Source organism: Scardinius erythrophthalmus, assembly GCF_964197995.2.
Source record: "Scardinius erythrophthalmus genome assembly, chromosome: 2".
In the NCBI taxonomy this organism is placed as follows: domain Eukaryota; kingdom Metazoa; phylum Chordata; class Actinopteri; order Cypriniformes; family Leuciscidae; genus Scardinius; species Scardinius erythrophthalmus.
The window spans coordinates 23,610,765-23,638,705 of NC_138222.1; the positions used below are offsets into that span (position 1 = coordinate 23,610,765).

The 27,941-nt window shown below is 36.0% G+C and overlaps 1 protein-coding gene across 3 annotated transcripts; it reads right to left on the reverse strand.

Moving 5' to 3' along the window:
• zdhhc21 (zDHHC palmitoyltransferase 21) lies at positions 1–27,742 on the reverse strand. Of its 3 annotated transcripts, none has more exons than XM_081349322.1 (9): positions 27,631–27,742; positions 26,841–26,918; positions 24,913–25,107; positions 23,448–23,546; positions 15,929–16,040; positions 13,972–14,110; positions 8,157–8,273; positions 3,734–3,777; positions 1–2,674 (listed from the first exon to the last, which is right to left on the reverse strand). In XM_081349322.1, exons 3-9 carry the CDS (start codon positions 25,064–25,066, stop codon positions 2,545–2,547), a joined length of 795 nt encoding a protein of 264 aa, XP_081205448.1. In that variant the 5' UTR covers positions 25,067–25,107; positions 26,841–26,918; positions 27,631–27,742; the 3' UTR covers positions 1–2,544. The 3 variants fall into 3 exon arrangements, with proteins under 3 accessions (XP_081205448.1, XP_081205449.1, XP_081205447.1); XM_081349323.1 differs by having other exon boundaries at positions 26,861–26,918; positions 27,631–27,723; XM_081349321.1 differs by having other exon boundaries at positions 26,836–26,918; positions 27,631–27,723.
• Positions 27,743–27,941: the final 199 nt, after the last annotated feature.

Sequence of the window (27,941 nt, forward strand, 5' to 3'; positions counted from 1 at the left end):
TCAAGTAAAAGAACACCATTTATTTAAAAAAAAAATGCTTTCATAAATAATTTGATATGCTTCAAACTCCCATGACCCATACAAAATAAACATTATGACTGACTCTACAAAAAAATTAGCAGATAAACAAACTCCATAACTGACAATTCAATCATAAACCTGAATATGGTTGTCATCCTCAACAGGACAGCGGTTACTGGTTGCTTATATTATAATATTTATTAATAGTGTATTAAAATAAAACAATGTTCAGTGAAATATCTGCACGCACAATAGTAATATCTGCTATAATAGTTTATAGCAGGTCTTATTGCTTCACAATGGACACATACACGCACACACACACACACACACACACACACATGCATGCACGCACGCACGCACACACACACACACACACACAGCCTATAAACATGAAGCTACAGTGAGTACTGCACTTGTATAAGCTCTCTTAATAACTGATATGATGTTAATATATTACAGTTTTTCTGTAATGTTAAATATTAAATAAATGTCATATGAATCAAGTAATGGAATCAATCCAGTATCCCCAGCACAATTTCTTTCCCCATTGAGACAGTTGGGTAGTGATGAAAAAGATTTACACAATTCACAACATTGGTTTGACAGCAAAAAAAAAAACAACAACAACAAAAAAATCTTAATAAAATTTAAGAAACGGCTACAGTGCTCAGAAAATCTAAAATAGAAGAAACTCAGCAGTTTTAAAATAACCAATAATATGACCCCCTACCGTAAAATCACAAGACACAAAATGTACTGAAAAAATAACGAAAACCAGGAAAAGATAAATAAAAAGTTAAAAGGCATGATATTCACAATACACATTCAAGTAGGTACCTCTTGTATTAAGTAAATGTGTTCAGCTTCTAAATGCTGTAACAAAAAACAAAGAGCTGATTTATAACATTATTTGGGTGGAGTGTAATGCGAGACAAAATCATTTCAAAGAGATTCTCTTCTGTTGACAAATTGTAACTACTTCAGGTTATGATAGTGGTACATTTGAGCTTGTTTTAAATTAAATTCATATTCTCAATCTAACTTTTCGTATGGGATCTCAACTAGAGCTAGAATTAAGATAGAAAGGGCTACCAGATCACCATCAGAGCTACCATGACAAGAAAAATGTGTCTATTGCAAAATCATACAGACCATAATTATCAAGCTTTAACAGATTATATTCACTCAGGCCTAGTGGACAAAACCAACAATTGCTCAATTAACCATTTGGTGAAGAATATTGTTTAATTGTTTAATCCAGAATGGCTTGTCAGTATAAATGCGTTTACCCCAGATGTACTTGTGGATCATTACGGTGTTTTCAGGAAACTGTGACCCAAAAAAAGTCACAGAAGTGTATTTGTTCACCTAACGGATAGTAAGTTATTTTATTAGAACTGCATGTTTAGAGGCACTTCAGACAATTGGGGATTTGCTACTTGATTTCAGGGTTTGGATTTGGAACATGTACAAATGTTACAAGGTAATTTAATGATTTATAGTTTTTATGCATTTATAGTGTTGTGCAATAACAGTCAAAAATAATTACAAGTATAAATCATGTTTAATCCTTTTTAGTAAATAACGTCTTTACATAAGTGAATTTAATTTAGAACATTAAATTTTTTTTTGATGGGTCATTTAAAATATAAATTTCAAATATGGTCTTGCATCATTGGATGTTATTATTATTATTATTATTAGTTTAATAGCTCCTCAAAAAAAAAATGGTTTCCACTGTGTGACTTGATATAAAAAATAAATGTGTAATAAGACACAAATGAGTTAAAAACATATGGATTTTACAAGGCACGAAAAAAATTAACAATGAAAAAAAAAAAAAACTTGATAAAATACAGTTATAGTAGTCAAACGCTTAGTAGAGGCATTAGCAGTGCTTGGTGCAGAGGAATGCGTAATTATGTGCATTATAGTAAAAGGTATCGTAAACCGTGTTTGTGTACGTGTGTGTGTGTATGTGAGCATTGTTAAGCGAAACTTCAGCAGCGTCTTTCACCCATGCCAGAGGTCATGACTCACCTCGAGAGCCATCAACCCTCAGTGCCATAAAACCAGACAATCTCCGCCCACTGCATGACAAGTGCTCACGTGATCCAGACCTGGGGGAGAGGACTGGGCCGAGGACTCAACAAATAAGGGTTACCCTGGAGACAACAAAGCCTCACAACCAACTATTCCCTCGTAATCCTGTTTCAGTACCCTGAAACCCTGACCCAGCATGTGCAGTCAAAACAGAAAAAGACTACATATTTGACACTGTTATTTTCAACTTCATTCTATATGAATATATATATATATCAGATTATGTTCACAAGTAATGTAGAACCTGAAGAAGTTTGATCCAGTAGAGATACCAATCTATTGTGGAGAGTGTTTTGCTGAAGACAAGGGGGCGGGAAGAGGGGAAGAGGGGGAGAGGGGGAGGGGGGAGCTGGGGTCGGAGGGTAACCTTTCCCACTGGAGAGATGTGTGTGTGTGTGTCTGTCTCTGTCTGTCTGTCTACACATGAGAGCGTGAGGTCAGGTTGAGCCTTAGAGGCTGTCTGCTCCTGAACGGCAGGAACCACAGGATCTTCCAGCGAGTGCCAAACACCTCAGCCATTGCTTGCTGCCACGACCGCCGCGGTCCACTGGGAGAGCGGAATAAATTAAAATACGCATCATAAGTTCATGTGAAATAATATCACCCTTGAAAATTTGAACTATAGAGAGAAGCTAAGAGCTTTAGGAGAGACTGGGGCTAGTTGTCACATTTTACTCAAGTGAATATTAGTCACTGTAGGTTTACGTTTTGAAAATTTATTTCTATATAGACACATAACCATCTTAGATAGAAAAAAGCTATTAAAGTTATGGTAGTGGAAGAAAGATATGGGTTATAGAACAAAATCGATCCATTGTTGCCAATAGTGGGGCATGTTGTCACATTACATTATGGAACTTGCTATTAATTGGCATATTAGAGGTTTTCAGTTAAACCGCAAAAGAATTATGAAATACAAAACAATTAAGACTAGAAGACTAAAACAGACACTTTGCTGAAGTGCACTGTTCAAAAGTTCAAGGTCAGTAATGTTTTTGAACAAATTCTCTTAAGATCACCAAGTCAACATTTAGTTGATGGGTAGATTACAATTTAAAATTAGTTTTTTTTTTTTTAGCAGCCATTACGTAATTTTTCAGTGTCATGATCCTTCAGAAAATATTTTAATATGATGATGCTCAAAGAATATTTGTACTTTTAAACCTAATTACTGCTTATTAATAGTTAGTAAAGTAGTTAGGTTTAGGTATTGGATATGATTAAGGGATGTAGAATATGGTCATGCAGCAGAATAAGGCATTAATATGTGATTTATAAATACTAATAAACAGCCAATATCCTAGCTACTGTTTATGCATGCTAATAAGCAACTATTTAATAGTGAGAATTGGAGCCTAAACTAAAGTGTTACGGAAATCTTTTGTAACAATAAAAAAAAAAATATATATATATATATATTGACACTTTTGATTAATATAATGCTTCTTTGCTGAATAAAAGTATTTTTAAAAATCTTACTGGCCTCAAACCCAAAACCTTACAGTTGAGCTGTAACAAGTAGCCCTGATCTCCATGTAATGAGGGTGTAGAAGGTATTACATTATTGTTAAATGACTGAAATGATGCTGCAAGTTTCGATACTTACATGTCTTCCAATAAGTGCGACATCTTCTCTATGGTCGTTGTGTCCTGTCGTGGAAAACATGAAGGATATTGCTTAGTATCAGCAATGAATTCTGAGCAAGTTATTTCTTATGAATGTGAGAGACAATACAATGACAATTCATGAAATGATTTATGACAGCGAGCCAGTGGATGCGAGGGGGTGAATTGGATCGGTTTTTAATCTTTCCCACGCTGGGAGTGAAAACCACTACAGAATACACTGAGACAAAAGAGAGACAGTGAAGCTGACAGCAGCAACACTCCCTTGGTGCCCTCCTCACCTTGCCAAGTTGGCACAGGGGCAAAAGGGCATCTGCCTGCGGACAATGGGACCGCATGCATAGGGATGCTAAAATCCCCCCTGCTTGCCAGGTGAAGAGAAGCGGCAAAGAGACAAAAAAAATAAAACAGACTGAATATGTAAATAAGGTGGGATTAACAGAGGCGAGACTGAAGAGCCTGTTTGTGTGAAAAATGGTGGATGTGTGATTGACAGTGGCTTTATTAGAACAATCTGTGCTTTGTGTGCCATCCACAAGACAAATAAATAAAAAAGGGCTCCATTCCTGAAACCATTAGAGGTTATGTAAAAATCCTGACTTGAATTGTTGAAGTCAATGACTCTTCATAAGTCAGATTTCACATTGTGAACCGCTAGAGGACACACTCTTGGCCCGGAGAAGCCAGCGTCATGCCAATCCAACGTGGCTGCACTTCAGGTCGAACTGAGCTGCCCTCAGAGAGCATGCGTGAGGAAAAGATCTTTGCAGGGATCAATGGTAAAGTCTGCTTCCACAGTTGCTATGATTGGCACGGGGCTATGCACTAACCACCCTGTCAGCCACTAAATCTTCCAAGACATCACAACACGGGATAGCGGGGAGAAAGAGTAGCTTGTGCGTTAAAGCATCAGGACTTTCCTGGCCTTTGGATAACGAGAAGGCTTAAGGGCAGTACAGGACACAAGATAAGACAGCTTAACATGGGCTTTTAGCAACACAGGTTAGATTAGCGCTGTCAAAGGAAGTCTCCTGCAAGAATGGGTTAACGTCAAAGGTCATCTAAAAGAACGGCTGGACGCAGCTTGTGCAATAATTAAGGATAACAGGATTACATTTTCAGGCTTGTGCAATTGAGCCTGTGGAGGAAGACACAGTTGTCCAAAGGGTTTGGAGAAAGGTTAGAGTTGGGTAAACTGACCCAGAACAAGTGTAAATTGCTATCTTGAACTCAGTTAATGGTTGGAAATGTGTAATGAGAAGACGGAAGACACTACTCAAACGACAGAGGATAGGATGTGAAGTGGGACGTGTTCTTTGAATCATTTCCACAGCATATGGTGGACGCGAGGGGGTCAAGTGATCATGACTGGGAACCAGAGAATAAGATTAGGGGTGTATGCTTTTTAAAGGGCTGCACTTTTTTGCCGAATTTAACTAGGTCATTGCTAATCCTCTTTTGCATCACATGAAGTCATCAATTAAAGGATAAGAGTCAAACGTGATTATCTCGCTTGCCCCAATTACAGCCATGTTTCAGGCCTAATCAACAGAGAAATGATGGAGGACAATAAAGGAAGTATAAGAAGAGATTGAAGGACTCAGTAATATAGTATAGTGTATACACAGAGATACAGCGTCTGACCACCTTTTAAAGGGATTTTGCGTATGTTCACGTATGCTCACCAGAATATGAGGGACCATATATGCATGTCAAACTCTTAAGTGATCTTTTTGGACAAATCATTGTTTGCGAACATATCCGTTTGCGGAATGCTTTAAGACCAAGCCGAATCCTCTGCCGGCTGGTTTCTCCTGCTTCACAGCGAGAGGGACGCATTAGCGGCAATTCCCTTTCCTGACATTGTATTGATTTCAGCAAATCAGTTTGGGCAAATGCAGACAACTCAATTAAGGTTCATGAGCCCAACTTCCAGCCAAGCAAGAAAACATGCAATACACCTGAGGGAAGACGTAACCAAAAAGGGAAGTCGTTTTTCACTATTGTTAAATAAATGTAAAATGTTTTCTCCATTTAAAAACATTAAAGTAACTTTTAGCGTATTCCTATCCCAGACCTCTGGATTTAACTGAGCCTTTGGAAGAAAATACTGGATAGCTGATATTTTATTTTGATAATATATCATGAATGGAATACAATTGGGTAACATTATTTCGATAGTCCACTTTAGACATTCTATTGACTAACTAAGTAACTTTGCAAGTACATGTCAGCTAATTGTACTGACCCTAACCATGAACTAACAGTCTACTAATACTCTAATGAGTTGACATGTAGTTGCTTGTGACATGTAGTTACTTATAGTTAGTACAATGTTTAAAGTGTACTAATAATAATTGTAATGTAAATGTAAAACGTTCATATCCCATGTCATTATTATGTGATTCCATGATATGTTTTATTTTAAAGGGGTCATAAACTGGATTATTTTATTATTTTATAAATGTTTCCTGGGGTGCCCTTATAATGTTAGTATGATTTTAACATCAAAAATGGTCATACTTTATGAATAAAAGGAATTTTTCCAAGCCTGATTTTAGCCTCTGATTTGAACGCTCTGTTTTAAGGGGCGTGTCTGCTGTGAGACTTCAGTGTAAACGCGCCCACTGCTGTGATTGGCTGACATGTTTGCATATGAAATAGCTAGTATTACATGTGGAACTCTCTCTAAAACTTTTACTACGTTTTTACTATAACAGCTATCGAGATTAAGGAATCATGAAAAGTAGTGATCTAATGATCTATTCCCATCACATGAAAGGTTGCAGTGATGAGCATTGAGAGCAGATGACAGACAGTCTGTTGATCGCGTATGAAATTACACCTCTGGCTTTCACCAAATAACAATGCAAACACCATGTAAATACAGTAAAAGCTTTGTTGTACAGTACATTGTAACAGCAACATGATATTGTGATGATTGATTTTAACGAGTTTTTTTTTTTTTTGGTTTTTGGAGTTTTTTCAACAAGTGTCCAGATAAACTCGAGCTATGACTGACAGCTTGGGCAATTGGAAAGGGAGCGCTCTTTGATCGCTTTCTTTATATAATTTAATCACAGTTTAAATAAGATTATTTTCATCCTACTAAGAGAAACGACGTGAAGTTGATTGTTTAGTCACTGGCTTGATTTACTGATGCATAAACAGTATTGAACGATATTTTGAGAGAAAATCTGTCTGAACTTGAATAATTACATCAGAAATCACTGATCACAGATCACAGATCAGGCATTAGAATAAACATGACTACTTACATGTTTGTGGCATTGCTGGCAGATCCATATCGTAAAAGTCTGTTTGCAAAGCCTCCGCCGAAATTTACCAAATAATCCACAGTGAAATACACCGAATACAAACAAATAATGCACTGCTGAGACATTAACATTGTTGGGGAAAAAACTCCACTATCCTAGCATTAGGATCATTTGGAAGGAAATTGATCTTTTCTTGTTCTCATGTCACTGTTCACTAACGCTTCAGTGGGCGGGGCCAAAGCTGAAGTGTGACGTCACAAGTCTCCACTTTTTAGATCCTGTCGTTTGATAGCCTTGGTTTCAATAAAAGCAGTTTTTGGAATAACAAGAAAGTTTTGAGTTTTGAGACTTACAGGGTATTTTTATAGTATAACAAACTCTTAACTGTCAAAGGATCAAGGAACATTTGAATTCTCATTCTATGACCCTATTTAAGGCATGTTTACACCTGGTCACTTCATGCATTTTTACTGATTGGATAACTGTCTGTTTTGTTAAATGTCTTCCATTTACACTTAACCATATAAAGTCTCAGCAAAACAAATATAAATTCAATCTTCAATTCCTGTGCTATATGCAAATTGAACAGAGTTCACGTCAGCGAAAGCAACCGATATGAGCTTCATTTTATTTATCATCAACTAAACTCAAGGTCAAAGGAAATAAAACCTTACCTATCTGATACGATCTGGTCCAGTCGCACTGGCAAAGTGGATCGATCAGCTTGGTCATCTGCATTTTCCGGTTCAGAATGATTCGGGCTCGAATTGATAAGGAAGTACCGATATTATCACCTGTCATTATTGCTTTGGGAGCTGATGTTCCAAATATAGGGGCGGGACATTTCAGTCACACGCTTATGGTTTTTGGGCCAATCACAATGCACTGGATTGTTGGCCAACCAGAGCACACCGCGCTTTTCAGAACGATGAGCTTTGTGAAAATCGCCGCGTTTCAGAAAGGCGGGGCATAGAGGAGCAACAAAAAATGTGTGTAAAATAATGAGTTTTTTAACCTAAAACCGCGTAAACATTGCATTAAACCAAATACACAAAATAATGTTCTTTTTAGAACCATCATATGACCCATTTAAACCTGCACAGTTAAACTAATGTATGTACTTACTGTGAGGATTCCTTTGACTTGTGTGTAGAAAAGGCTGCTCATTCCACCAAACATAATCAGCCCCATGAAACAGGACCCACGTAGAAGAGCCAACTCATGACGTACTGCAAACTCCGCCTGAGAGAGACAAATATTTTACACAAATGCTATAAATTCTCATGGACAAATCAGACTATTCCCATGGCAAATTTTTATGCTACACATTTTTGCACTACAGGCCATTATGGAAAGTGATGTGACACTGCTTGTTTTCTTTCGCTGAAGGCTTATCTGTGACTATAACAGCAAACACACAAATACACAAAATCCACAATACTTTGCTTCTTATGGGAAAGATAACGTCACTATCTCTTCCATACAGCCGTTTCTGTGTCAATACAGCATCTCTCGCTTCTCAGCTGCATCTGTTTACTCACACACAATGCTCCACAGAATAAACAAAAACAGGAAATTGAGCGTTATGGGCTTTTATTTACAGGCGGTCTACCATTGGCATGATGGCTCAGCTGTTCAGCTGCATTCAAGTCAGAATGATGCTCCTGTGAATTTAAATGCTGTGACAGAAAAATACACCACTATATTCCTGACTCTTTGAAACATAGGACAAAACAAGTCCCACAACTTCACCTGCCATTAGTTTTTAAAAATAGCAACATTTCCATTCTACAATTTATCAAAGACCACTATGTTCTTCAAACAAACAAATTATAACAAATTATAATTTAATTTCATTTTGATTCTCAAAATTGTGAAATTTTATTAAATCACCCACTACCCCTAAAGCCACCAATCATCAGACCATAACTTTAAAATACAAGACCAGATCATAAGACTAAATAATTAATCGCATCCAAAATAAAAGTTTGTGTTTACATAATATGTGTGTACTGTGTATAATTATTTTGTATAAACAAAATACACACACATGCATGTATATATTTAATAAAAATGTGTTATTTATATATATTTATACATCATGTATAAATTATGTATATATGTATACACACACACACACACACACACACACACACACACACACACGTTACCGGCAAAGTGTGTAATCCGGAATTCTATAGAATGCCTAGGTAATGTATAGAATTAGGTAAAGTATTTTTGCCAAAAAACCATCAGGCATTCTATACATTGCCTAGGCATTATACCGGGATTTCACACTTTGCCGGTAACAAACAAACAAACAAACACACACACACACACACACACACATACATATACATATATATATATATATATATATATACATATATATAAACAGTAAATACATGCCAATATTTCTTAAATATAAACATGCATATGTGTGTATTTATATGTACAATTATACACAGTAGTACACACCCACACATATATTATGTAAACACAAACTTTTATTTTGGATGCGATTAAACTGTCCAAAGGGCACAGGGTCACAGGGTTGTTCTTTTGTTTTTTAAGAAATTGTTTTCTGTGGAACAACTATGCAATCATCAATAATTTCTTATCAGGATTTTTTTTTAATAAGACAGTGTAAAAATATTACAGAGCAAATAACATCATTTGAAAGCAGCAATAAAATATGCAATAAAACCATAAAGGCTTAAACTTTGGGAAATTGCTGTTTGCAGGTGTGTTTTGGGTTAAGTGATATGGCATAAGACCAGTACAAACGATCATCGCATGCAAATACAACTGGTGTTAAATTCAGTTTCCCTCATTCAAAGCTTATTCAGTACTTAACAGTAATGTTGATGCCACCTGCAGGTCCCTAATCTCAGTTAAGAGGGGCAAATCCAGTGCTAAATCATCTGCCTCCATTGAAAAGATTCTACTAAACCACAGAATAATAAAGACAGCTAAATGAAAAATAGCATACTACATTCAATAGTTCTTCATAACAATATGCATTTGACAAAATGTAATGCATAATGTGCTGTATTCAACAAAGCAATGTACTTGACTTAATTATCCATATCCAATATGACAAATTAATTCATTATTTAATCTATCTATCTATCTATCTATCTATCTATCTATCTATCTATCTATCTATCTATCTATCTATCTATCTATCTATCTATATATACAGTGAGGAAAATAAGTATTTGAACACCCTGCTATTTTGCAAGTTCTCCCACTTAGAAATCATGGAGGGGTCTGAAATTGTCATCATAGGTGCATGTCCACTGTGAGAGACATAATCTAAAAAAAAAAAAAATCCAGAAATCACAATATCTGATTTTTTAACTATTTATTTGTATGATACAGCTGCAAATAAGTATTTGAACACCTGAGAAAATCAATGTTAATATTTGGTCCAGTAGCCTTTGTTTGCAATTACAGGTTAAACGTTTCCTGTAGTTTTTCACCAGGTTTGCACACACTGCAGGAGGGATTCTGGCCCACCCCTCCACACAGATCTTCTCTTGATCAGTCAGGTTTCTGGGCTGTCGCTGAGAAACATGGAGTTTGAGCTCCCTCCAAAGATTCTCTATTGGGTTTAGGTCTGGAGACTGGCTAGGCCACGCCAGAACCTTGATATGCTTCTTACAGAGCCACTCCTTGGTTATCCTGGCTGTGTGCTTCAGGTCATTGTCATGTTGGAAGACCCAGCCTCGACCCATCTTCAATGCTCTAACTGAGGGAAGGAGGTTGTTCCCCAAAATCTCGCAATACATGGTCATCCTCTCCTTAATACAGTGCAGTCGCCCTGTCCCATGTGCAGAAAAACACCCCCAAAGCATGATGCTACCACCCCCATGCTTCACAGTATGGATGGTGTTCTTGGGATGGTACTCATCATTCCTCTTCCTCCAAACACGTTTAGTGGAATTATGACCAAAAAGTTCTATTTTGGTCTCATCTGACCACATGACTTTCTCCCATGACTCCTCTGGATCATCCAAATTGTCATTGGCAAACTTAAGTCAGGCCTTGACATGTGCTGGTTTAAGCAGGGGAACCTTCCGTGCCATGCATGATTTCAAACCATGACGTCTTAGTGTATTACCAACAGTAACCTTGGAAACGGTGGTCCCAGCTCTTTTCAGGTCATTGACCAGCTCCTCCCGTGTAGTTCTGGGCTGATTTCTCACCTTTCTTAGGATCATTGAGACCCCACGAGGTGAGATCTTGCATGGAGCCCCAGTCCGAGGGAGATTGACAGTCATGTTTAGCTTCTTCCATTTTCTAATGATTGCTCGAACAGTGGACCTTTTTTCACCAAGCTGCTTGGCAATTTCCCCGTAGCCCTTTCCAGCCTTGTGGAGGTGTACAATTTTGTCTCTAGTGTCTTTGGACAGCTCTTTGGTCTTGGCCATGTTAGTAGTTGGATTCTTACTGATTGTATGGGGTGGACAGGTGTCTTTATGCAGCTAACGACCTCAAACAGGTGCATCTAGCTGATAGACAGGTGTTCAAATACTTATTTGCAGCTGTATCATACAAATAAATAGTTAAAAAAATCATACATTGTGATTTCTGGATTTTTTTTTTAGATTATGTCTCTCACAGTGGACATGCACCTACAGTGCCCTCCACAATTATTGAACCCCCTGGTAAATATGATCAAAATTGGCTGTAAAAAATAAATCTGCATTGATTATCCTTGTGATCTTTCATTCAAAAAATGTGCAAAATTCTAACCTTTCATTGAAGTAAAAGAATTGAAAGTGGGGGGAAAATCACATTATGAAATAAATGTTTTTCTCCAAAACATGTTGGCCACAATTATTGAAACCCCTAGAATTTTTTAGGAGTAAAATATCTCTGAAGTATATTCCCATTAATATTTACCTTTATTTAGCACACCAGGGTGACTAGGAACATGAAACTGTCCAGCTATGACTTCGTGTTTCACAGGAGTTTAAATATGAGGAAACACAAAGGCCAAATCCCCTTAATCATCCATCACAATGAGTAAAACCACAGAATACAGTTCTGATGCGTAGCAAAAGATTGTTGAGCATCACAAACTAGAAAGTGGCTGTAAGACAATAGCTAAAGAATTGAAAATCCCAATTTTGACCATCAGGGCAATAATTTAGAAGTTATAACCAACTAAAGATGTCATGAATCTGCCAGGAAAAGGACGTGTGTCTATATTGTCTTAATGCACGGCGAGTATGAAAGTTTGAGTGGCCAAAGACTCTCCAAGGATCACAGATGGAGAATTGCAGAGATTAGTTGAGTCTTAGGGTCAGAAAGCCTAAAAAAAAAAATATCAAAAAACCCCTACATCCCCATATGTTGTTTGGGAGGGTTTAAAAAAAAACCTCCTCGCTCATCCAAAAACAAATTCCAGAAAATTTAATTGTCAGACACGACTGGATCTTCAAACAACACAGGGTTCTGTGGTCAGATGAGACTAAAACAGAGCTTTTTGGCAGCAAACACACTAGATGGGTTTGGTGAACACAAGGATAAAAAGTACCCTATGTGTACAATTTAATATACCATTGGATCTTTAATGTTGTGGGCATATTTTTCTGCTGGAGGTCCTGGACTTCTTGTTCAGATACATGGCAGTGTGGATTCTATCAAATATCAACAGATAAAAAATCAAAACCTGACGCCTTCTGCTAGAAATCTTATAATATGGTGGAGGAATGGTCTCTGATCTCTTGTCAGTTATTCTCCAAACTCATCAGGCATTATAGGAGAAGACTCAGAGCTGTTATCTTGGCAAAAGGAGATTGCAAAAAGTATTTAATAAAAGGGTTTCAATAATTGTGGCCAACGTGTTTTGGAGAAAAACATTTATTTCATAATGTGATTTTCCCCCCACTTTCAATTCTTTTACTTCAATGAAAGGTTAGAATTTTGCACATTTTTTGAATGAAAGATCACAAGGATAATCGATGCAGATTTATTTTTACAGCCAATTTTGATCATATTTACCAGGGGGTTCAATAATTGTGGAGGGCACTGATGACAATTTCAGACCCCTCCATGATTTCCAAGTGGGAGAACTTGCAAAATAGCAGGGTGTTCAAATACTTATTTTCCTCACTGTGTATGTGTGTGTATATATATATAGTCAAGATTTACAAAAAGTATGCTATTACCATCACTGTCATAGTACTCGTTTGCAAAGTGAAAAATGTATTGCTTGTTAATGGAATTTGTGTGGCGTTTTACCATATTACGGCCAGTGGTGGGTGAAATGCATACTACGTTATTTATAAATGTCATTTAATTACTTTTTCGTTGAAAAAAGTAAGGGATTACTCTTAATTTTCTGTAATTTAATTACAGTTACTTCTGATGTAATTGCAATAAATACTGTATAGACTACAGAACAATTCTGTATTCTATATTCTAAAACAATAGTGGATTTAACATCTAATACTAAAATGTATGTTTTTAATGTAACTGTCTCCCTTTAAACACTTTGGTCAGTTCAAAAATAATTTATGCAATTTTAAATAATTTATTTGAAAGAATCAAAAGAGTAGAATACTGCAAGTCATTCAAATGGTCAAGGTTGCTATGGGATTTAGAAAGTAGTTATAAGTACTGCAATACTTTTTAGAGAGAGTAATTAGCACAGTAATATAACTACACTGTTGAAGATGTAATTAAATTAGTAGCTAATTGTAATTAATTCATATTTTTAGTGTACCTTACCCATATTGATTACAGCTCATATGTATTGTGTTTGGCTAAAACAATGTGCACACTGAAATGTAGGGAAATGATAAGGTCCACCCACATGACTTACAATTGAGCTTTAAAATAGTTATTCATCGATTTAAACCCTTACAGTGACTTAAAGCACTCGGGACAGTATAAATGTAGGAGTGTAAATGTAAAATGGTCTTACCTGGTCCACCGAGGACAGGGGCTGGAAGTAGTAGTACTGGCAAAAGTCCAGCACCAGAGTGTAAAGACTCAGAACCTGAGTGTAAAAACACAGCTGCAAAAAGAGCCAGTGGTTATCCTCCCCAACACAGTTATTAATCCTGCATAGACAGACAGAGAGAGAGAGAGAGAAACAGACAGAGACAGAGAGAACATTTTTTTATAAATTATTATAAGAAGTGCAAATTAATATGTTATATGTATTAATATTTATTTTAATTCCTAAACTAAAATAAACAAGCTCTATTCCAAATCCTAGTGAGTCGGCTTGCTAACGACATTGCTTTGAATACAGTTTGATCTTAACATGTAGTTAAACTAAACGTCATGATACTAATAGGCATAAAAATCCACAACCGCATCACTTTTCTAAACATCTGTGCTTCACTATGCACTTGGAAACACAATCGCACGCAGCAATATAAAGTCTATATGGACATTACTTTGACAGTCATCTAATAACAGATTACTCTTAATTGTAATATAAAAACATGCATTTTCTGTAAAGCTGCTTTGAAATAATATGTATTGTGAAAACGCTATACAAATAAATGTGAACTGAATTGAATAAACTGGCTGATATGAAAGTGTTAGATTAAAAGGGTCAATATAATTTAAGTTGGATGTCCACCTTAGAGATAATCACTATATTCATTTTGAAACCATCATATTTAAAATATATATATTTAACATCATATAATAAAATTAAATATTTATTGTTACTACTGTAAAACCATGCCATATTAAATCATTTGGGGATCTCATTTAAAGCAGAATAAGAAGTCTTTCAGAATAATATTTTTATTTTATTTTTCTGGATATTTTAAATGACAATATTTTGATGACTATTTATTAAATAAAAGTAAAGTAACTTTATTTATCAGAAAATAATATGGTACAAACTTTGCCAAAGTGGTTGTTTTGAACAAGCATTAACTTTAACATTATTTTAGCTAAAGCAAAATGTGTTGCATGGTCAATTTTCAATACATTTTCAAATCATATACTATGAGCAAAAAGCGGATTTTCCATAAGGTGTGCCTTTAGCACCAATCCACCCTAATAACATAATAATGATCAATTAATAAAGACTAATTAAATAAAAGTGATTTAAGTTAGAAAAATGAAAAAGTATAAATATGTAAATGCAGCATTACAAAAGAAATCATACAGCCATCAATGTGTTTTAGGTTGTGGTCTCTGTCTGACATTAATGCTAATGCAATTCTCTTGCATTTTAAGACAAGTTAAAGCACATGAAAAACACAAGGAACACAAGAGAAGAGAGCTGAGAAAGCGGGCAGAGAAGGCCAAAAGAGAGAGAGAGGAGAGCAGGCAAGGTTGAACTGTTAGTCAAACGAAGACGGAAAACGATATGGCCTCGTTTTTTTTTTTTTTTCTCCGCTTCCCTCGGCCATTACAGGCGATGACAGGGAGTCACGATTTGCTGAGTCCAGACAGACAGCAGCCTTCTTCAGCTGTACTGTAGAGCTGGACTTAACACGGGCTTCTCTGGTCACTCGATATCGCCTCTCCCTCTGTTTTACCCCTCTACAGAGACTTCATTAAACTTCCTCCATACAAAACCCACCAGGAATGTAAAGCTGTCTGGGGTACAGAGTCATTTAAGGTTATACTGTGACCTTAGGTCAACATGCCAGATTTCAGTTTGGATCCTAAACCATCGTAAAGATCTCAGCACGTCTCACATAGACATAACAAGCCTTAGAGTACCTGTATAAAATTACCATTTTTTTGTCACTGTTTAACTGATGAAAACTAATTTATTGAACAATTTCTGTACAAAATGCATGGATGAGATATAGATACTGAACTTTTTTAAAAGACTCCCATGTCTCAAACAAAAGCTGGTAGAAGTGTATTGACTTTATTATTTGTATTTCTAGTTAAAGTTTTACCAGGGACAGTGGTGGTCCATGCGACGGACACAGTGGCCGCAGCGGCTGCAGTGGTGTGACCTCTTTGGTCTCATCATGTTGCATTTATTGCACAGTTCCCAGTCATCTCTCTCTGAAATGACAAGGCAAACAACACCTCTAAATCATCCACTTTTCAGTGCTGAAACCCGTACAAAGCAAACTGTAATTCTAACTTTGGCAAAAAAAAACAACAAAAAAAACACACAAAAAAGGTATTCATTGCCATCTAGTGGTATTCAGAGAGAAATTTTTATTTTCTCAACTTTACTGAATAATAAAAAAAAAGGGGGGGGGGGGGGAGATCAAGAAACAGGCAAGAGAGAAGAGCTGGACGCTAAACATTACAACAAAAACATTATATTTATTGTTCTATACTTTTAATACCAAACTTATTGGGGTCTTATTCTCCTATTTGGTCTATACAATCATTAAGATCGCAATAGATGATTCAATAAATATCCAGAATAATGTTCCAAAATCACAATGATGTAAATTGTGACTTTACACTTTAAAATCATAATAAATTAATTTTTTCCAAAATCACTATGACGTCATGAAAGGAACGGTCAGAAAGTAACAGGGGCAAATGCCCCAAAATCTTTAATGTGGGGACAAAAATGTCCTTACAGAAATAAGATATGTGGCATGCCAAAAAATTGGGGTCACACGTTTACATAAATGACTGTTAAGTTAACAGATTTCACTAGTTGGCTAATGAACAAGAAGGGTGGCTGACCACACACTGATCCACTCAAGACTGGAAAAGTCTACAAAAACATTTTTTATTTTATAAATTGCATCGTGCAAAAAGTGCAAAGTGCATGCGAGTTAAAAACAAATAGACACCAGCAAGCAAACGTTTCAGCAGATTGCTATTTTCAGTGCTCCTAAGTTGGCTAATAACATTGAATGTCTCTGTCAGAATATTAGAGTGTATTTTAATCCACTTAACCAAGATACAGTGGGGGAAATAAGTATTCAACACGTCAACATAAAAAAAAAAAAAAAAGATGACATTTTGATCAGACATTGGTATTAAACTCAAGAAAATAAACAGATAAAGGATTTATTTTATTAAAATCCATAAAAAAAGTTATGTGTAATAAAGTAAAATGACACGGGGGGGGGGGGGGGGGTTGGGGGAGAGTATTGAACAAGCTCACTGAAATTGTATTTAATACTTGGAGGGAAAAAAATACTAGCATTCAGAGGTGGGTAAGCCTATCAACCTATACGCTTTGAGTATAGCCTGTTTCTAACCTATCATCAACAAGCACTAAGCCAGCTGATTCTGATTTGCACAGGTAGGAGGTAGAACTACTTCGTTAAATCAGCAGCTGTCTTGCCTTGGTGTACTGTTTTTTCTTAAGGGGCTGTTTACACGACACCATTTTCAACTAAAAACGTAAAACCTTTTTATGCGCTTCGGCCATTCATTTACATAACAGCAGTGTTTTGGGTGACTGAAAACGCAAACTTTTGATAATGGGTTTCAAAGTGAAAGTTTCTGAAACCGGTCTACGTGTAAACAACAAAAACGTGAATCTCTTAAACTAATGACATCATGCACATGCGTATTACATGTTCAGTCTATAGGGTTTCATCGCCATCTAATGGCCTGGCAGCAGAATAAAGCATTTTTAAACTTTTTCGCGGATCCATGTGAATGGGGATCATTTTGACTACGGTGTCGTCTGAACGCAGGAAACTCAAAAGAAAAACGTCTCCGTTTTAAGCATATCGTTGTCGTGTAAACGTTCCCTCATTGTGTTCAATACTTTTTTCCTGTGTCATTCCACTTTATTAAATATAACTTGTTTTATGGATTGTAATGTTTTCTTGATCTACGTGGATTTCTTGAGGTAATACCATGTGAATTGCTGCACTGGAAAGGTGTTTAAAAAAAATGTTGACGTGCTGAATACTTATTTCCTCCACTGTACATATCAGTCCGGCTAGTTTCCCAGCATACAATAACCAAAGGGACAGAATCTTGATATGAAGAAAGAGTGGCCACATTTGCAGCACATCTACATATTGTATCAATACCAAGCAAAATAGAATGTTGCTCAAATTGCTCATTAAATGTTTTTTTCTGCCAAATACAACCTCAAATGCCCCCCGAGACAAGTCAAACAACTCTTCTGAAGGTTGCCTTTAACATCATTAAGCCAAGCGGATATCAGGTAATCTAAGGCATGACTTGCTAAGACCGGCCATTCAGTGATAACTAGCTTAGCGACAAGCTGTTCATAGTATCAGAGTCCTAGCTGAGTCTAATTAATCTTTCGGCAAACTGCCACTAACAAATCCTTTAAGAAAATCTAACAGCCTGTGGTGACTGGTAAAGGTTAGAGCAGGACAAATGACAGAGATCTGGAAAAAAAAAACTCATCCATGTGATAGTGTTGCACTTAATAGGTGAATTTGAGTGTAAAAGCAAAACTGCTAAAATAATTAAAAGGTACGCTGTGCCCTCTAGTGGTTAAAAAAAAACTACATGAATTTCGCAGAAGAACATTGTTTTGGCTGTGCTTTGGCTCTGCGTGACTGTGCGGATGAATATGACCCTTCGCAATAGATAATGCTTTACAATGAACTCCGTTAGAGAGTTAAATATGGCAATGTATCTGTTCAATGACATATCTTACTCACCTGTTCAGTAAAAAAAAAAAACATTCACACTCGCAATCTCTAAAAGCAAAGGGGCTATGTTTACTAATATATATATAATATAATATAATATAATATAATATAATATAATATAATATAATATAATATAATATAATATAAATAATATAATATAATATATCATTATTCTCTCCACCTTTTTCCTACGCTCCATGACACTTTGCGCAAATTATGGGAGTAACCTCCATTAAACTGTAAACAATCAGCAACTGCCAATAAACTTGTTTAAAGGTTCGCTCTATTAATGCAATAATAATAATAATAATCAGCAAAAACTGGGTACAATGAGGGGACATTCTCCTCATTCCCAAACCACTGAACATCAAAAGGAAACTTTAAAATGTAAATGTATTAACAAATTTCTATCAGCAAACCATGAATAACCTAAAAAGCTCAGACGAGTCTTTTAGCAGCAACGTTATGTATGTGCATGTTGCACCAAAAAATGTTCCATCATTAACTGAACCATTGATGGATATTTCAAAGTCTTTCCTCCCCTATTTTGACAGATAAATGCATTTCCAAGCTTTAGAAATACTGATTATTCATTTAAGGAGAAAACATATGTTTTAAAGCACCATTTGAAAAACCGGGAAAGAGATGCGAGAAAAGAGATTTGGGGACAAAAAAAAAACAGGAGAGCAGATCTGTCACAATGTCTGTCATCTTTTTCATATCAATACAGCAGAACATAAAGAAAAAAGAAAATAATCAAGAGGAACAGAACAGACTAAAATCTTTTGTCACAAACATTTTTGTGATATTTATGTCACATTAAAATATCAAAATATCATTATATTATTTTCCTGATGGATACAAATAGAGCATGACAGAAAAGGTACAGCTTATTCAGTCAAGCTGACTAATAAAGATTAGTAGTGCAGCCTTATTACCTGAAATGATTGTTTCAGTCTTTCTGAGTGGAAGTTCTCCGAATCAGAGTGCCACCCATAATTTAAAATGCAGCAGGCTTGTTCAGAAAAAAAGTGGATATTTACTTCTAGGTGTAACTGAGAAAAATATCCATCAAGTGTTAGTTTACTTTAGAAACAACATTTAGTTTTGTAGCGTCATGTATATCATACAGCGTAATCAGCCAATTATAATCTAATTCATAACATATTTAAATAAAAATGTAATATAATTTAGAACCAATTATTGATCATTACATCATAATACATTTCAATCCAGATGAACATTATTAAAGGGTGTGTTCTGTAAAGTCCTGTAAAGGATACTTGCAGCTAAATAACACAGACATGCTAAACCATTAACTAGATATATCATCAAGCGTAGCTCAAAGTAACAAATGTCCGATTTCACTTATGTACTGAAACACAACAGCTATTTACTGTATAGAAGCAAAATTAATTCTCATCAATGCTTTATGGGAGGTATTTCATACACTTCCATACTCAACATATACTGTATCACCTAATATCTCAGTGTCTACAGAAACCAACAGATCCCTAAACGCTAAAAATAAAAGATAATTCAAAAAAATTCAAAAGTGTACCAAAGCATCACTTGCACATTACTGTAACATTCTGAAAATGGTCTAACATTAAGTGAAGGTATTAAAGGGATACTCCACTTTTTTTGGAAATTGGCTCATTTTACAACTCCCCCAGAGTTAAACAGTTGAGTTTTACCGTTTTCGAATCCATTCAGCCGATCTCCGGGTCTGGCAGTACCACTTTTAGCATAGCTTAGCATAGATCATTGAATCGGACGAGACCATTAGCATCTCTTTCAAAAAAAATGACCAAAGAGTTTCAATATTTTGTATGAGTGCAGCAGGCGTAATGATATGACGCAGCGCCTGAAAATAGTCCCCAGCTGGACTCATTGGTTACCGAGCTGGGGACTATTTTCAGGCGCTGCGTCATATCATTACGCCTGCTGCACTCATGGTACGGCAGCAAAGTTTCTTGATTATTACGCAGGAATGAGAGTATAGTTCCTAGCCATATCAGCCTAGAAAATCGCAACTTTACATTTTCCGTCGGCCTTAGTACACGATGTAACTACAGAAGAGTCAAGTTTTAAATAGGAAAAATTTCGAAACTCTTTGGTCATTTTTTTGAGACAGGGTTTCTGCAGGGTTTGGTCAGTCAAATTTAAGACTTTTTAAGACCTTTTTATGACCATTATGATTGAAATTTATGACCTACACGAATTACGAAAAATTCATTAAAATTCCTTTAAAAAATTTTTTTAATTTTTTTTATTGACTTTCATTGAAAGTAACAAGATGTATTATTTAAATGCCTAAAGACAGCTCCAACGCCTTCTTGCAGTGTGCAATATGCTTGATACTGATTATTTGCAACGGGTTTGAGCCAACTAAACACACCATCTTTGAGCCATAGCTCGTTAAATGTACACTTTCCCATTGTGATAGACCAGGAGATTTCAGTTAAGGCTGGGCAATATGTCCAAAAACAATTATCACGATAATTGTTTTATATTAGTCAATATCGATAATTATCACGATAAATGTCAAATCTTTATTTCTTTCAAGTTCAAAGGCAGACTGTTGCTTCTAAGTGAAAGTTGTAGAAACCAGAGCGTTAATTGTGGTTTTAAACTAACTTTACTATTTATTGTCAGAAAATATAATGACAAACAGGGGAGAGCGGGGCACAAAGTAACGCTTTTTGACTTTCTCAGTTTGTGTAAATCTACTTATGGTTCAGAGTATTTATTTTTTCCCACATTAATTTCCCACATGTCTAGTACAATTATGTGTTTTTGTTTTATTAATACAGTATATACTTTTTTCTTGATATACCCCGAAAGAATGGAAGTGAAATGTGACAACATGCCCCATAGGTGGGTACATTGTAACATGTGTGGGGCACATTGTAACGTGACCATATAACAGCTTAAATGTTATCTGATCTAATAAAAAAATATACAAAACAAACTAAAATATTTTCAAAATAAAATACAATTAAAAAACTTTTTCATATAAAATAATGGCAATTTTTAATAATTAAATATAAACTCATTTTTGAGTTTTGACTACGAACACATGAAAACACAGCTACAACATAGTTTAAAACAAATAAATAATTAGTAATTTCTGAACATTGACTCTCAGTCTTTATTCACCCTTTTCTCACGTTTTCTCAATAAAATTAATAAAAGTATAGAATATAATAGCATATTTCTAATAGGGGCACATTGTAACGCAGTGTTACAACATGCCCCGCCTGCACAACTGGGATTTAAACCCTGCTAGTGTCTTCTGCTAGTTAGCGAAGCATTAAAGAACTATCTCAACTGTTAAATAACATCTTGGAGATTAAAATAATATCAGATTTGTCTTATTTTAAATAAACACAAAAAATAGAGATGAAAAATTAACTTAAGTAAGAAATTTACTTTTGCTATGGTTTAATAAATGTCTATGGATATCTTCCAAAAAAAATTTAATTTTGGCGCAATTTTTTCTCTATATAGTGTTGATATGGCAACTAGTAAATACACAAAGTTTCGTCATCCTAGCATGCGCGAAAGTATTTAAAACAAGCGTGTTACAACTAGCCCCGTGTTACGTTGTACCCCGCGCTCCCCCACTTGCTAAAACAGGTGAACATTTCACAAATCTGAGGTAGGACATTCAAACATTTGTCCTTAACAAAATAAATATCTTTATTGGGAAAATAATTACTTAGTTTCTGCATGTGCTAATAGGGGTCAAGTCTTGAAACAGGTTTGTGTTGCCTAACTTTGATGGCACGCATCTTCAGGAAATGTATGAAAAACAGTAGCCTAAATACATTATTAAATACTGTAAATATTCCATTAGTCCATTATTCCATTAAAATTCAATATGTATATCCCACATGGTGCAGTTAATTTTACTAGGCTAACGTTACAGTAAATCCATGGTAAATGATGGGAGATTGTAGACGGAAAAGCCTTTTGACTGTATCGTTGTGCAGAGTTTCTCCTGTTGGTCAGCGCGGTTTCATCTGCCTTTAAACTGGTTTAAATCACTGAGACAGTGTGTTCTTCGCTGAATTCAAGCACTTCTCACTGGATCTTGTGACCGAGACCGATCAGAGTAAACGCGTCTGCTCTATTGAGCTCACGTTGCGCTGCCGTTTGGACTTGGAGCCGAGCGGGTAAATGGTCCGTGTGGTGCGCGGTTCAAATGAGCGTTCCGCTTTTGGCGCATTTATCCTGTGCATTTAACATTATGCCGCCAGCGCATTTTCAGGGGGAAAAGGCAATGGTAGAACCAACGAATGAACGAGCATATCAATTTATGACGTGGCTAAATGAAATTTATGACCTTGTATGGAAAATCCGGACGTTTTTATGACTTTTTATGGCCTAAAATTCTTATTATTAAATTTAAGACGTTTTATGACTTTTTATGACTCCGCGGAAACCCTGTGAGAGAGATGCTAATGGTCTCGTCCGATTCAATGATCTATGCTAAGCTATGCTAAAAGTGGTACCGCCAGACCCGGAGATCGGCTGAATGGATTCGAAAACAAGTGGAGTCCAAAAAAAGTGGAGTATCCCTTTAAGACAGTCACTGAACACTGAGGTATACTGCCCTCAACTGGTTAGTTTGTGGAACTTCATGAAGAATGGAAGAGCGAGCAATGTTTTATATTAATATTGGATTAATGCATTCTGAACTCCAAGGCGCAGAGTTTTAAGGCCACTTGTTAATAAAGCCTTCAACATGTGTGAAACAAAACTATGTACTAGAATACAAGAATAGCTATGCTGTGTTAGAGAAAAACAAAACAGAAGGTATAGGTGAGCATTATTTGTTTCATACCTCCGATTGGAATTTTGGGGTCCTGAGCAAGTTTTCCGGGGTCGGCGGTGGAAGCCCTGAATAATGCTGAGACACACAGCAGTGATGCTAGATAGTAACCTGGAGAAATAGAAGAGAGAAGTATTACATTAGTGTTACACTATAACTAGACATGAATTGATGTCAAGCAGAAACGTAGTGAGATTTTTATTACATTGCTATTTTAACATGTTAATGAAAACTTAAATCTTCTCCAATTAATTCACCCAAACCACTGAATGTACAGACAAATGTGGTTTTACTGATAGCACACCTAAGGATGAAGCGATGTAATTTTGGTTTTGTTAGAAAAGAATTTAAAGAATCCTGAAAAAAATTTTAAAAATTCATTTTCACAGTAATATTAGGCAGCACAAACACTTTTAACATTGATAATAATAAGAAATGTTTCTCAAGCACACAACCGGCATATTAGAAGAGTGAAGACTGGGGGTAACGGCTGCTGGAAATTAAGCCTTGCCATACCAGGAAACAATACCATCATAAAATATATTAAAACTGTTATTTTACTGTTTTTCTGTATTTTTGATTAAATAAATGCTTCTTTGGTGCACTTTTGAACACTACACTTTTTCATTCATTGACTTCCATTTCTACGCATGCAAAATGCAGAGGACAGGAAATGAAATCTCAATTTCAGTGCGTTCCAAAGTTCAAGTTTAGTGAACTCTGACCTGTGAATTTGTATCACGTGAAGAGGTGTGACCAACAGAAGATCAATGTTTCGCGACGTGACCACTTAGCTGAATTAAAAGAACGCACACTTTGTACGTTGCAGTAGATTGCATCTTTTTAACTTTTGGATGTATCATACATTGAATAATGTTATTTAAAAAGACGCTGCAGAGTGTGATGTCATATTACGACCGTTGAAGTTTCCATAGATATTTAGCATGCTTAAAGTCTAGTTTAGGGGTGGGCAACTCCGGCCCTCGAGATCCACTTTCCTTCAATAGGGCTCCAACCCTGAACAAGCTAATCAAGATCTTCAGGATTACTAGAAAGCAATGTATGATATGTAAATTTGATCAGGTTTGGAGAAGGAAAGTGGATTTTGAGGGCCAGAGTTAACCAGCCCTGGTCTAGTGTTTGCTTAAATGTTTAACACTGTTCTTTTGCGGTTTAATATTTTCTTCAAAAATGCGAATCTAGATATGTTCGCAGAGTGTCAGGTTTGTAATTAGTTCTCAGTGGTAGAAAAAAAAAAAAAACTTGTTATGCATAAACCTGTCCTGCTACTCTACTTACTCTCAGGGTGAACGTGACCTCATTATCTCAATTGCTCTTCTCTAACCTAAGAGGAATTCAGGTTTTAACTTTTCCTTATGACCTGCACAAACCAGATTTTTTCTGGTTTTGAAACTGAATTACTGCTTACAACACTTAATAGGGGCTGTTATCAATAGAACAGGGTGAGAGCACTTACAGACAACAAGCGTAGTAGGTATATGTCCCTCCGCATAGTGTGGCAACAGCACCAGTTTGGGAATGATGAAACTGTTGTAGAGCCAGACAAAGAGCACCATGCTTATGCAGAACCAGCCCATGGGGTCCACCACAAAATGCAGTCGTAGCTTCATCCTTCCGGATAGCGTATGTGCCAGGATAACTGAAGCAGCTCCTGATCGTAAACAGAAAGCAGAGTTTGGATCAATGGTGGCCAAAAGTACCATTTAATATGGAACATATTGATTTGTCCATGGCCAAAATAGGATATGAAAAATGAACCAGCTTGTACGAGAACGTCTTCACAAGCACATCAATTGAATTCAAATGGAGCAAGCATACAGCGGGGTTAAAATAATTCTACAATATTTAAAAATAAATGTCTAATTTTTTACCAGAAGTACATTAAAAAGTATTTAAAAAATTAAACGGTCATTACAAAAAAAAGTCGTGTGGTGCTTCGTACAGATGTTCATATGTTCTCGCCTCCATTGCTTTTTGGATCATTATTTTTTTTTTTTCATAAAATCAAACCAAAATATTCCACCAACCTCTATTGGAAGTAGAAAATATAGTATTAAAATGGAACACTTTCTGATCATTTGTCAGTGGCATAGTTTGAAAATATAATCCATTCCAGATCCTACATCAATGTGTTGAATAAACTTACTGTTGATTTTTTAAATGGATGGATATACACATAACTATAGATGATTATACTGAAGTGTCCCAGGATTACTCATGGATTGCATATTTTAGTATGACACCTTTACAGTGGTAATATGCGTTGTGCAGTAGTGTTCTGAAATGGAAGAGTTAACACATTTTACAGGTTAAATAACATTACTTAAACTATAAGTTTAAGAGCCTAGAAACATAACAGTTGGGTTTCACCCAAGGTTTTATTCTTCCTTCTGTCACCGATGGAGTTCCTTGCCACTGTCACCTCTGGCTTGCTTAGTTGGGGACAGGTAATATTGAGCAATTTTATTGATTTGACTGTACTGACTCTGTACTGATGAGAACTGACCTGAGCTGGACGATGACATCACCCTTTTCTAGAGCTGCTTTATAGTTGAATTGAGCTCATTTCATATTTGATTATATTTACAGTTATTGAACGGTATAGTGGCTACTCTGTCCTTGCTAAAGGCCGCAGAGAGACTGAGACAGGGACTCTATGCATTTGTGACGCAAAAATAAAATATTGGTGAGGCAAAAAGTACTTTTGATTGCTTTTCCTTATTGCACAGACTGATATTTCTTGATGTTATGGGGTTTTGTGGTCAACAAAGAATACATTCTCCCTGCTCACTTCCTCCTCCTACCTTCAATCAGTAAACAGGTGACTAATATTCCCATTTCAACGTAATCCTGTGACCACACCCCCACCCCCCACCATGATCACGTGACATAAGCAAAAACCCATTAACTCTCATGTCTACAACAAATGAAACGGAACTGAGCTGACCTCAGCTGAACAAAGACACTTTTTTCTTTTAAAACTTCTTTACAGCAGAATTGAACTCTGTTTGCATCATTGAAACATTATTTTCCTGTTTATCCCTGTAAAACTGCTTTTAACAATCTGTATTATATAAAGCGCTATATAAATAAAGTTGACTTGAAATAAGCTGCCTCACGGTGCAACTTTAACCATTGTTGTCGCTTGTTGGAAAGTGTCTTTTTAGAAAAACTAGTGATTTATAGACATTTTGTTGTCATGTTTTGTAATATTTGCATTGTTTTATTTTTGTGCTTTGGATTATTTTTCTCATAATCGACCCTGTAATCCGCACCTTTAGTTACCACACTGTAGCCTAGAGCCAATAAAATATGGTGCTACAGAAGATTTGTTGATATAACAACTTGCACATAAAGGAAGTGGATGGATGAAGCTTACAGTACATGAATCAGTGTAGTATTACTTTAAAGGTGTCAGTCCACAGAAACCAGCAGCATCACAGTGGTCCTATCCATGACAACCTGGAACACACAAAACAAACGCTGGATAGTTGCTTGTTTATGGAAACTAGCCCTGGACAAAAACCACCAAAAAAAAAAAAAAAAACTATTTTAGTCAATATGCATTATATGTTCTATCTGGAGTTTAAAAACAACAACAAAAACAGCAAAGGTTCTCCCGAAAATGTTAGTTCAAGAATAAATGACAGTATTTTGAGATTTTCAGTAAAGGTGATGATGAATGAGGTCACATGAGAGACACCTACTGGACTACACTGGCTTTGTTCATGCATACGCCCATGTGATTAAACTGATTTTTTCTAATAAGCACACGAAAAACAAAATAAATAAATAAAGCCAAACGATTACATAGCTGTGATTTCTTATAAAACAGAATGTCTCTGCATTGTATAGCAGATCTGGGCTGACAGTTCTCTTGATGTTAGGAGAACAGCCATAGTTTAAGAACAAATCAGTTCATTTCATCAACAGGCCAAGCTAAGAAAAATAACTCATGTAAACGTGTTTCTATTTTTAGGGCATGTCTGTTCTGTTTATGTATAACGTTACACATCATATATAGTCACTGTTGTTAGTAAACATGTCCTGGCAGTGGCTCATGATGAGTGATGCCCACGAGGATGATACACAGCTGAATAAAGATCTAACACACAAAGGCACAACCTGCGAAACGGAATATGACATCGGATTACCGAATCAAAATAACACTTACTGCTTTTCTCACACGGTGATGTCTTAGTTGGGTGTCGAGGGTTTGGCGTTGGTTTCAAAGATCGAAAGATATGAGCTCTTCCTGGACTGTGATTGTACGGAAGCCGCAAAGCTTTTTTTATTGGGCAGCGCCACTGAACTGTCAAAATTGCACGAGTGCGGTCTAAATGTGAGAAAACCTTCTTTCTCTCTTTTTTACGTTCTATGGAGAAAACGCTTTATGTTAATCTGCTGATAGCCACTACTACTCTCATAATAAAATAAAAACTAAAGTGAATAAAATTAAATTAAATAATTAAAATAAAATTGACA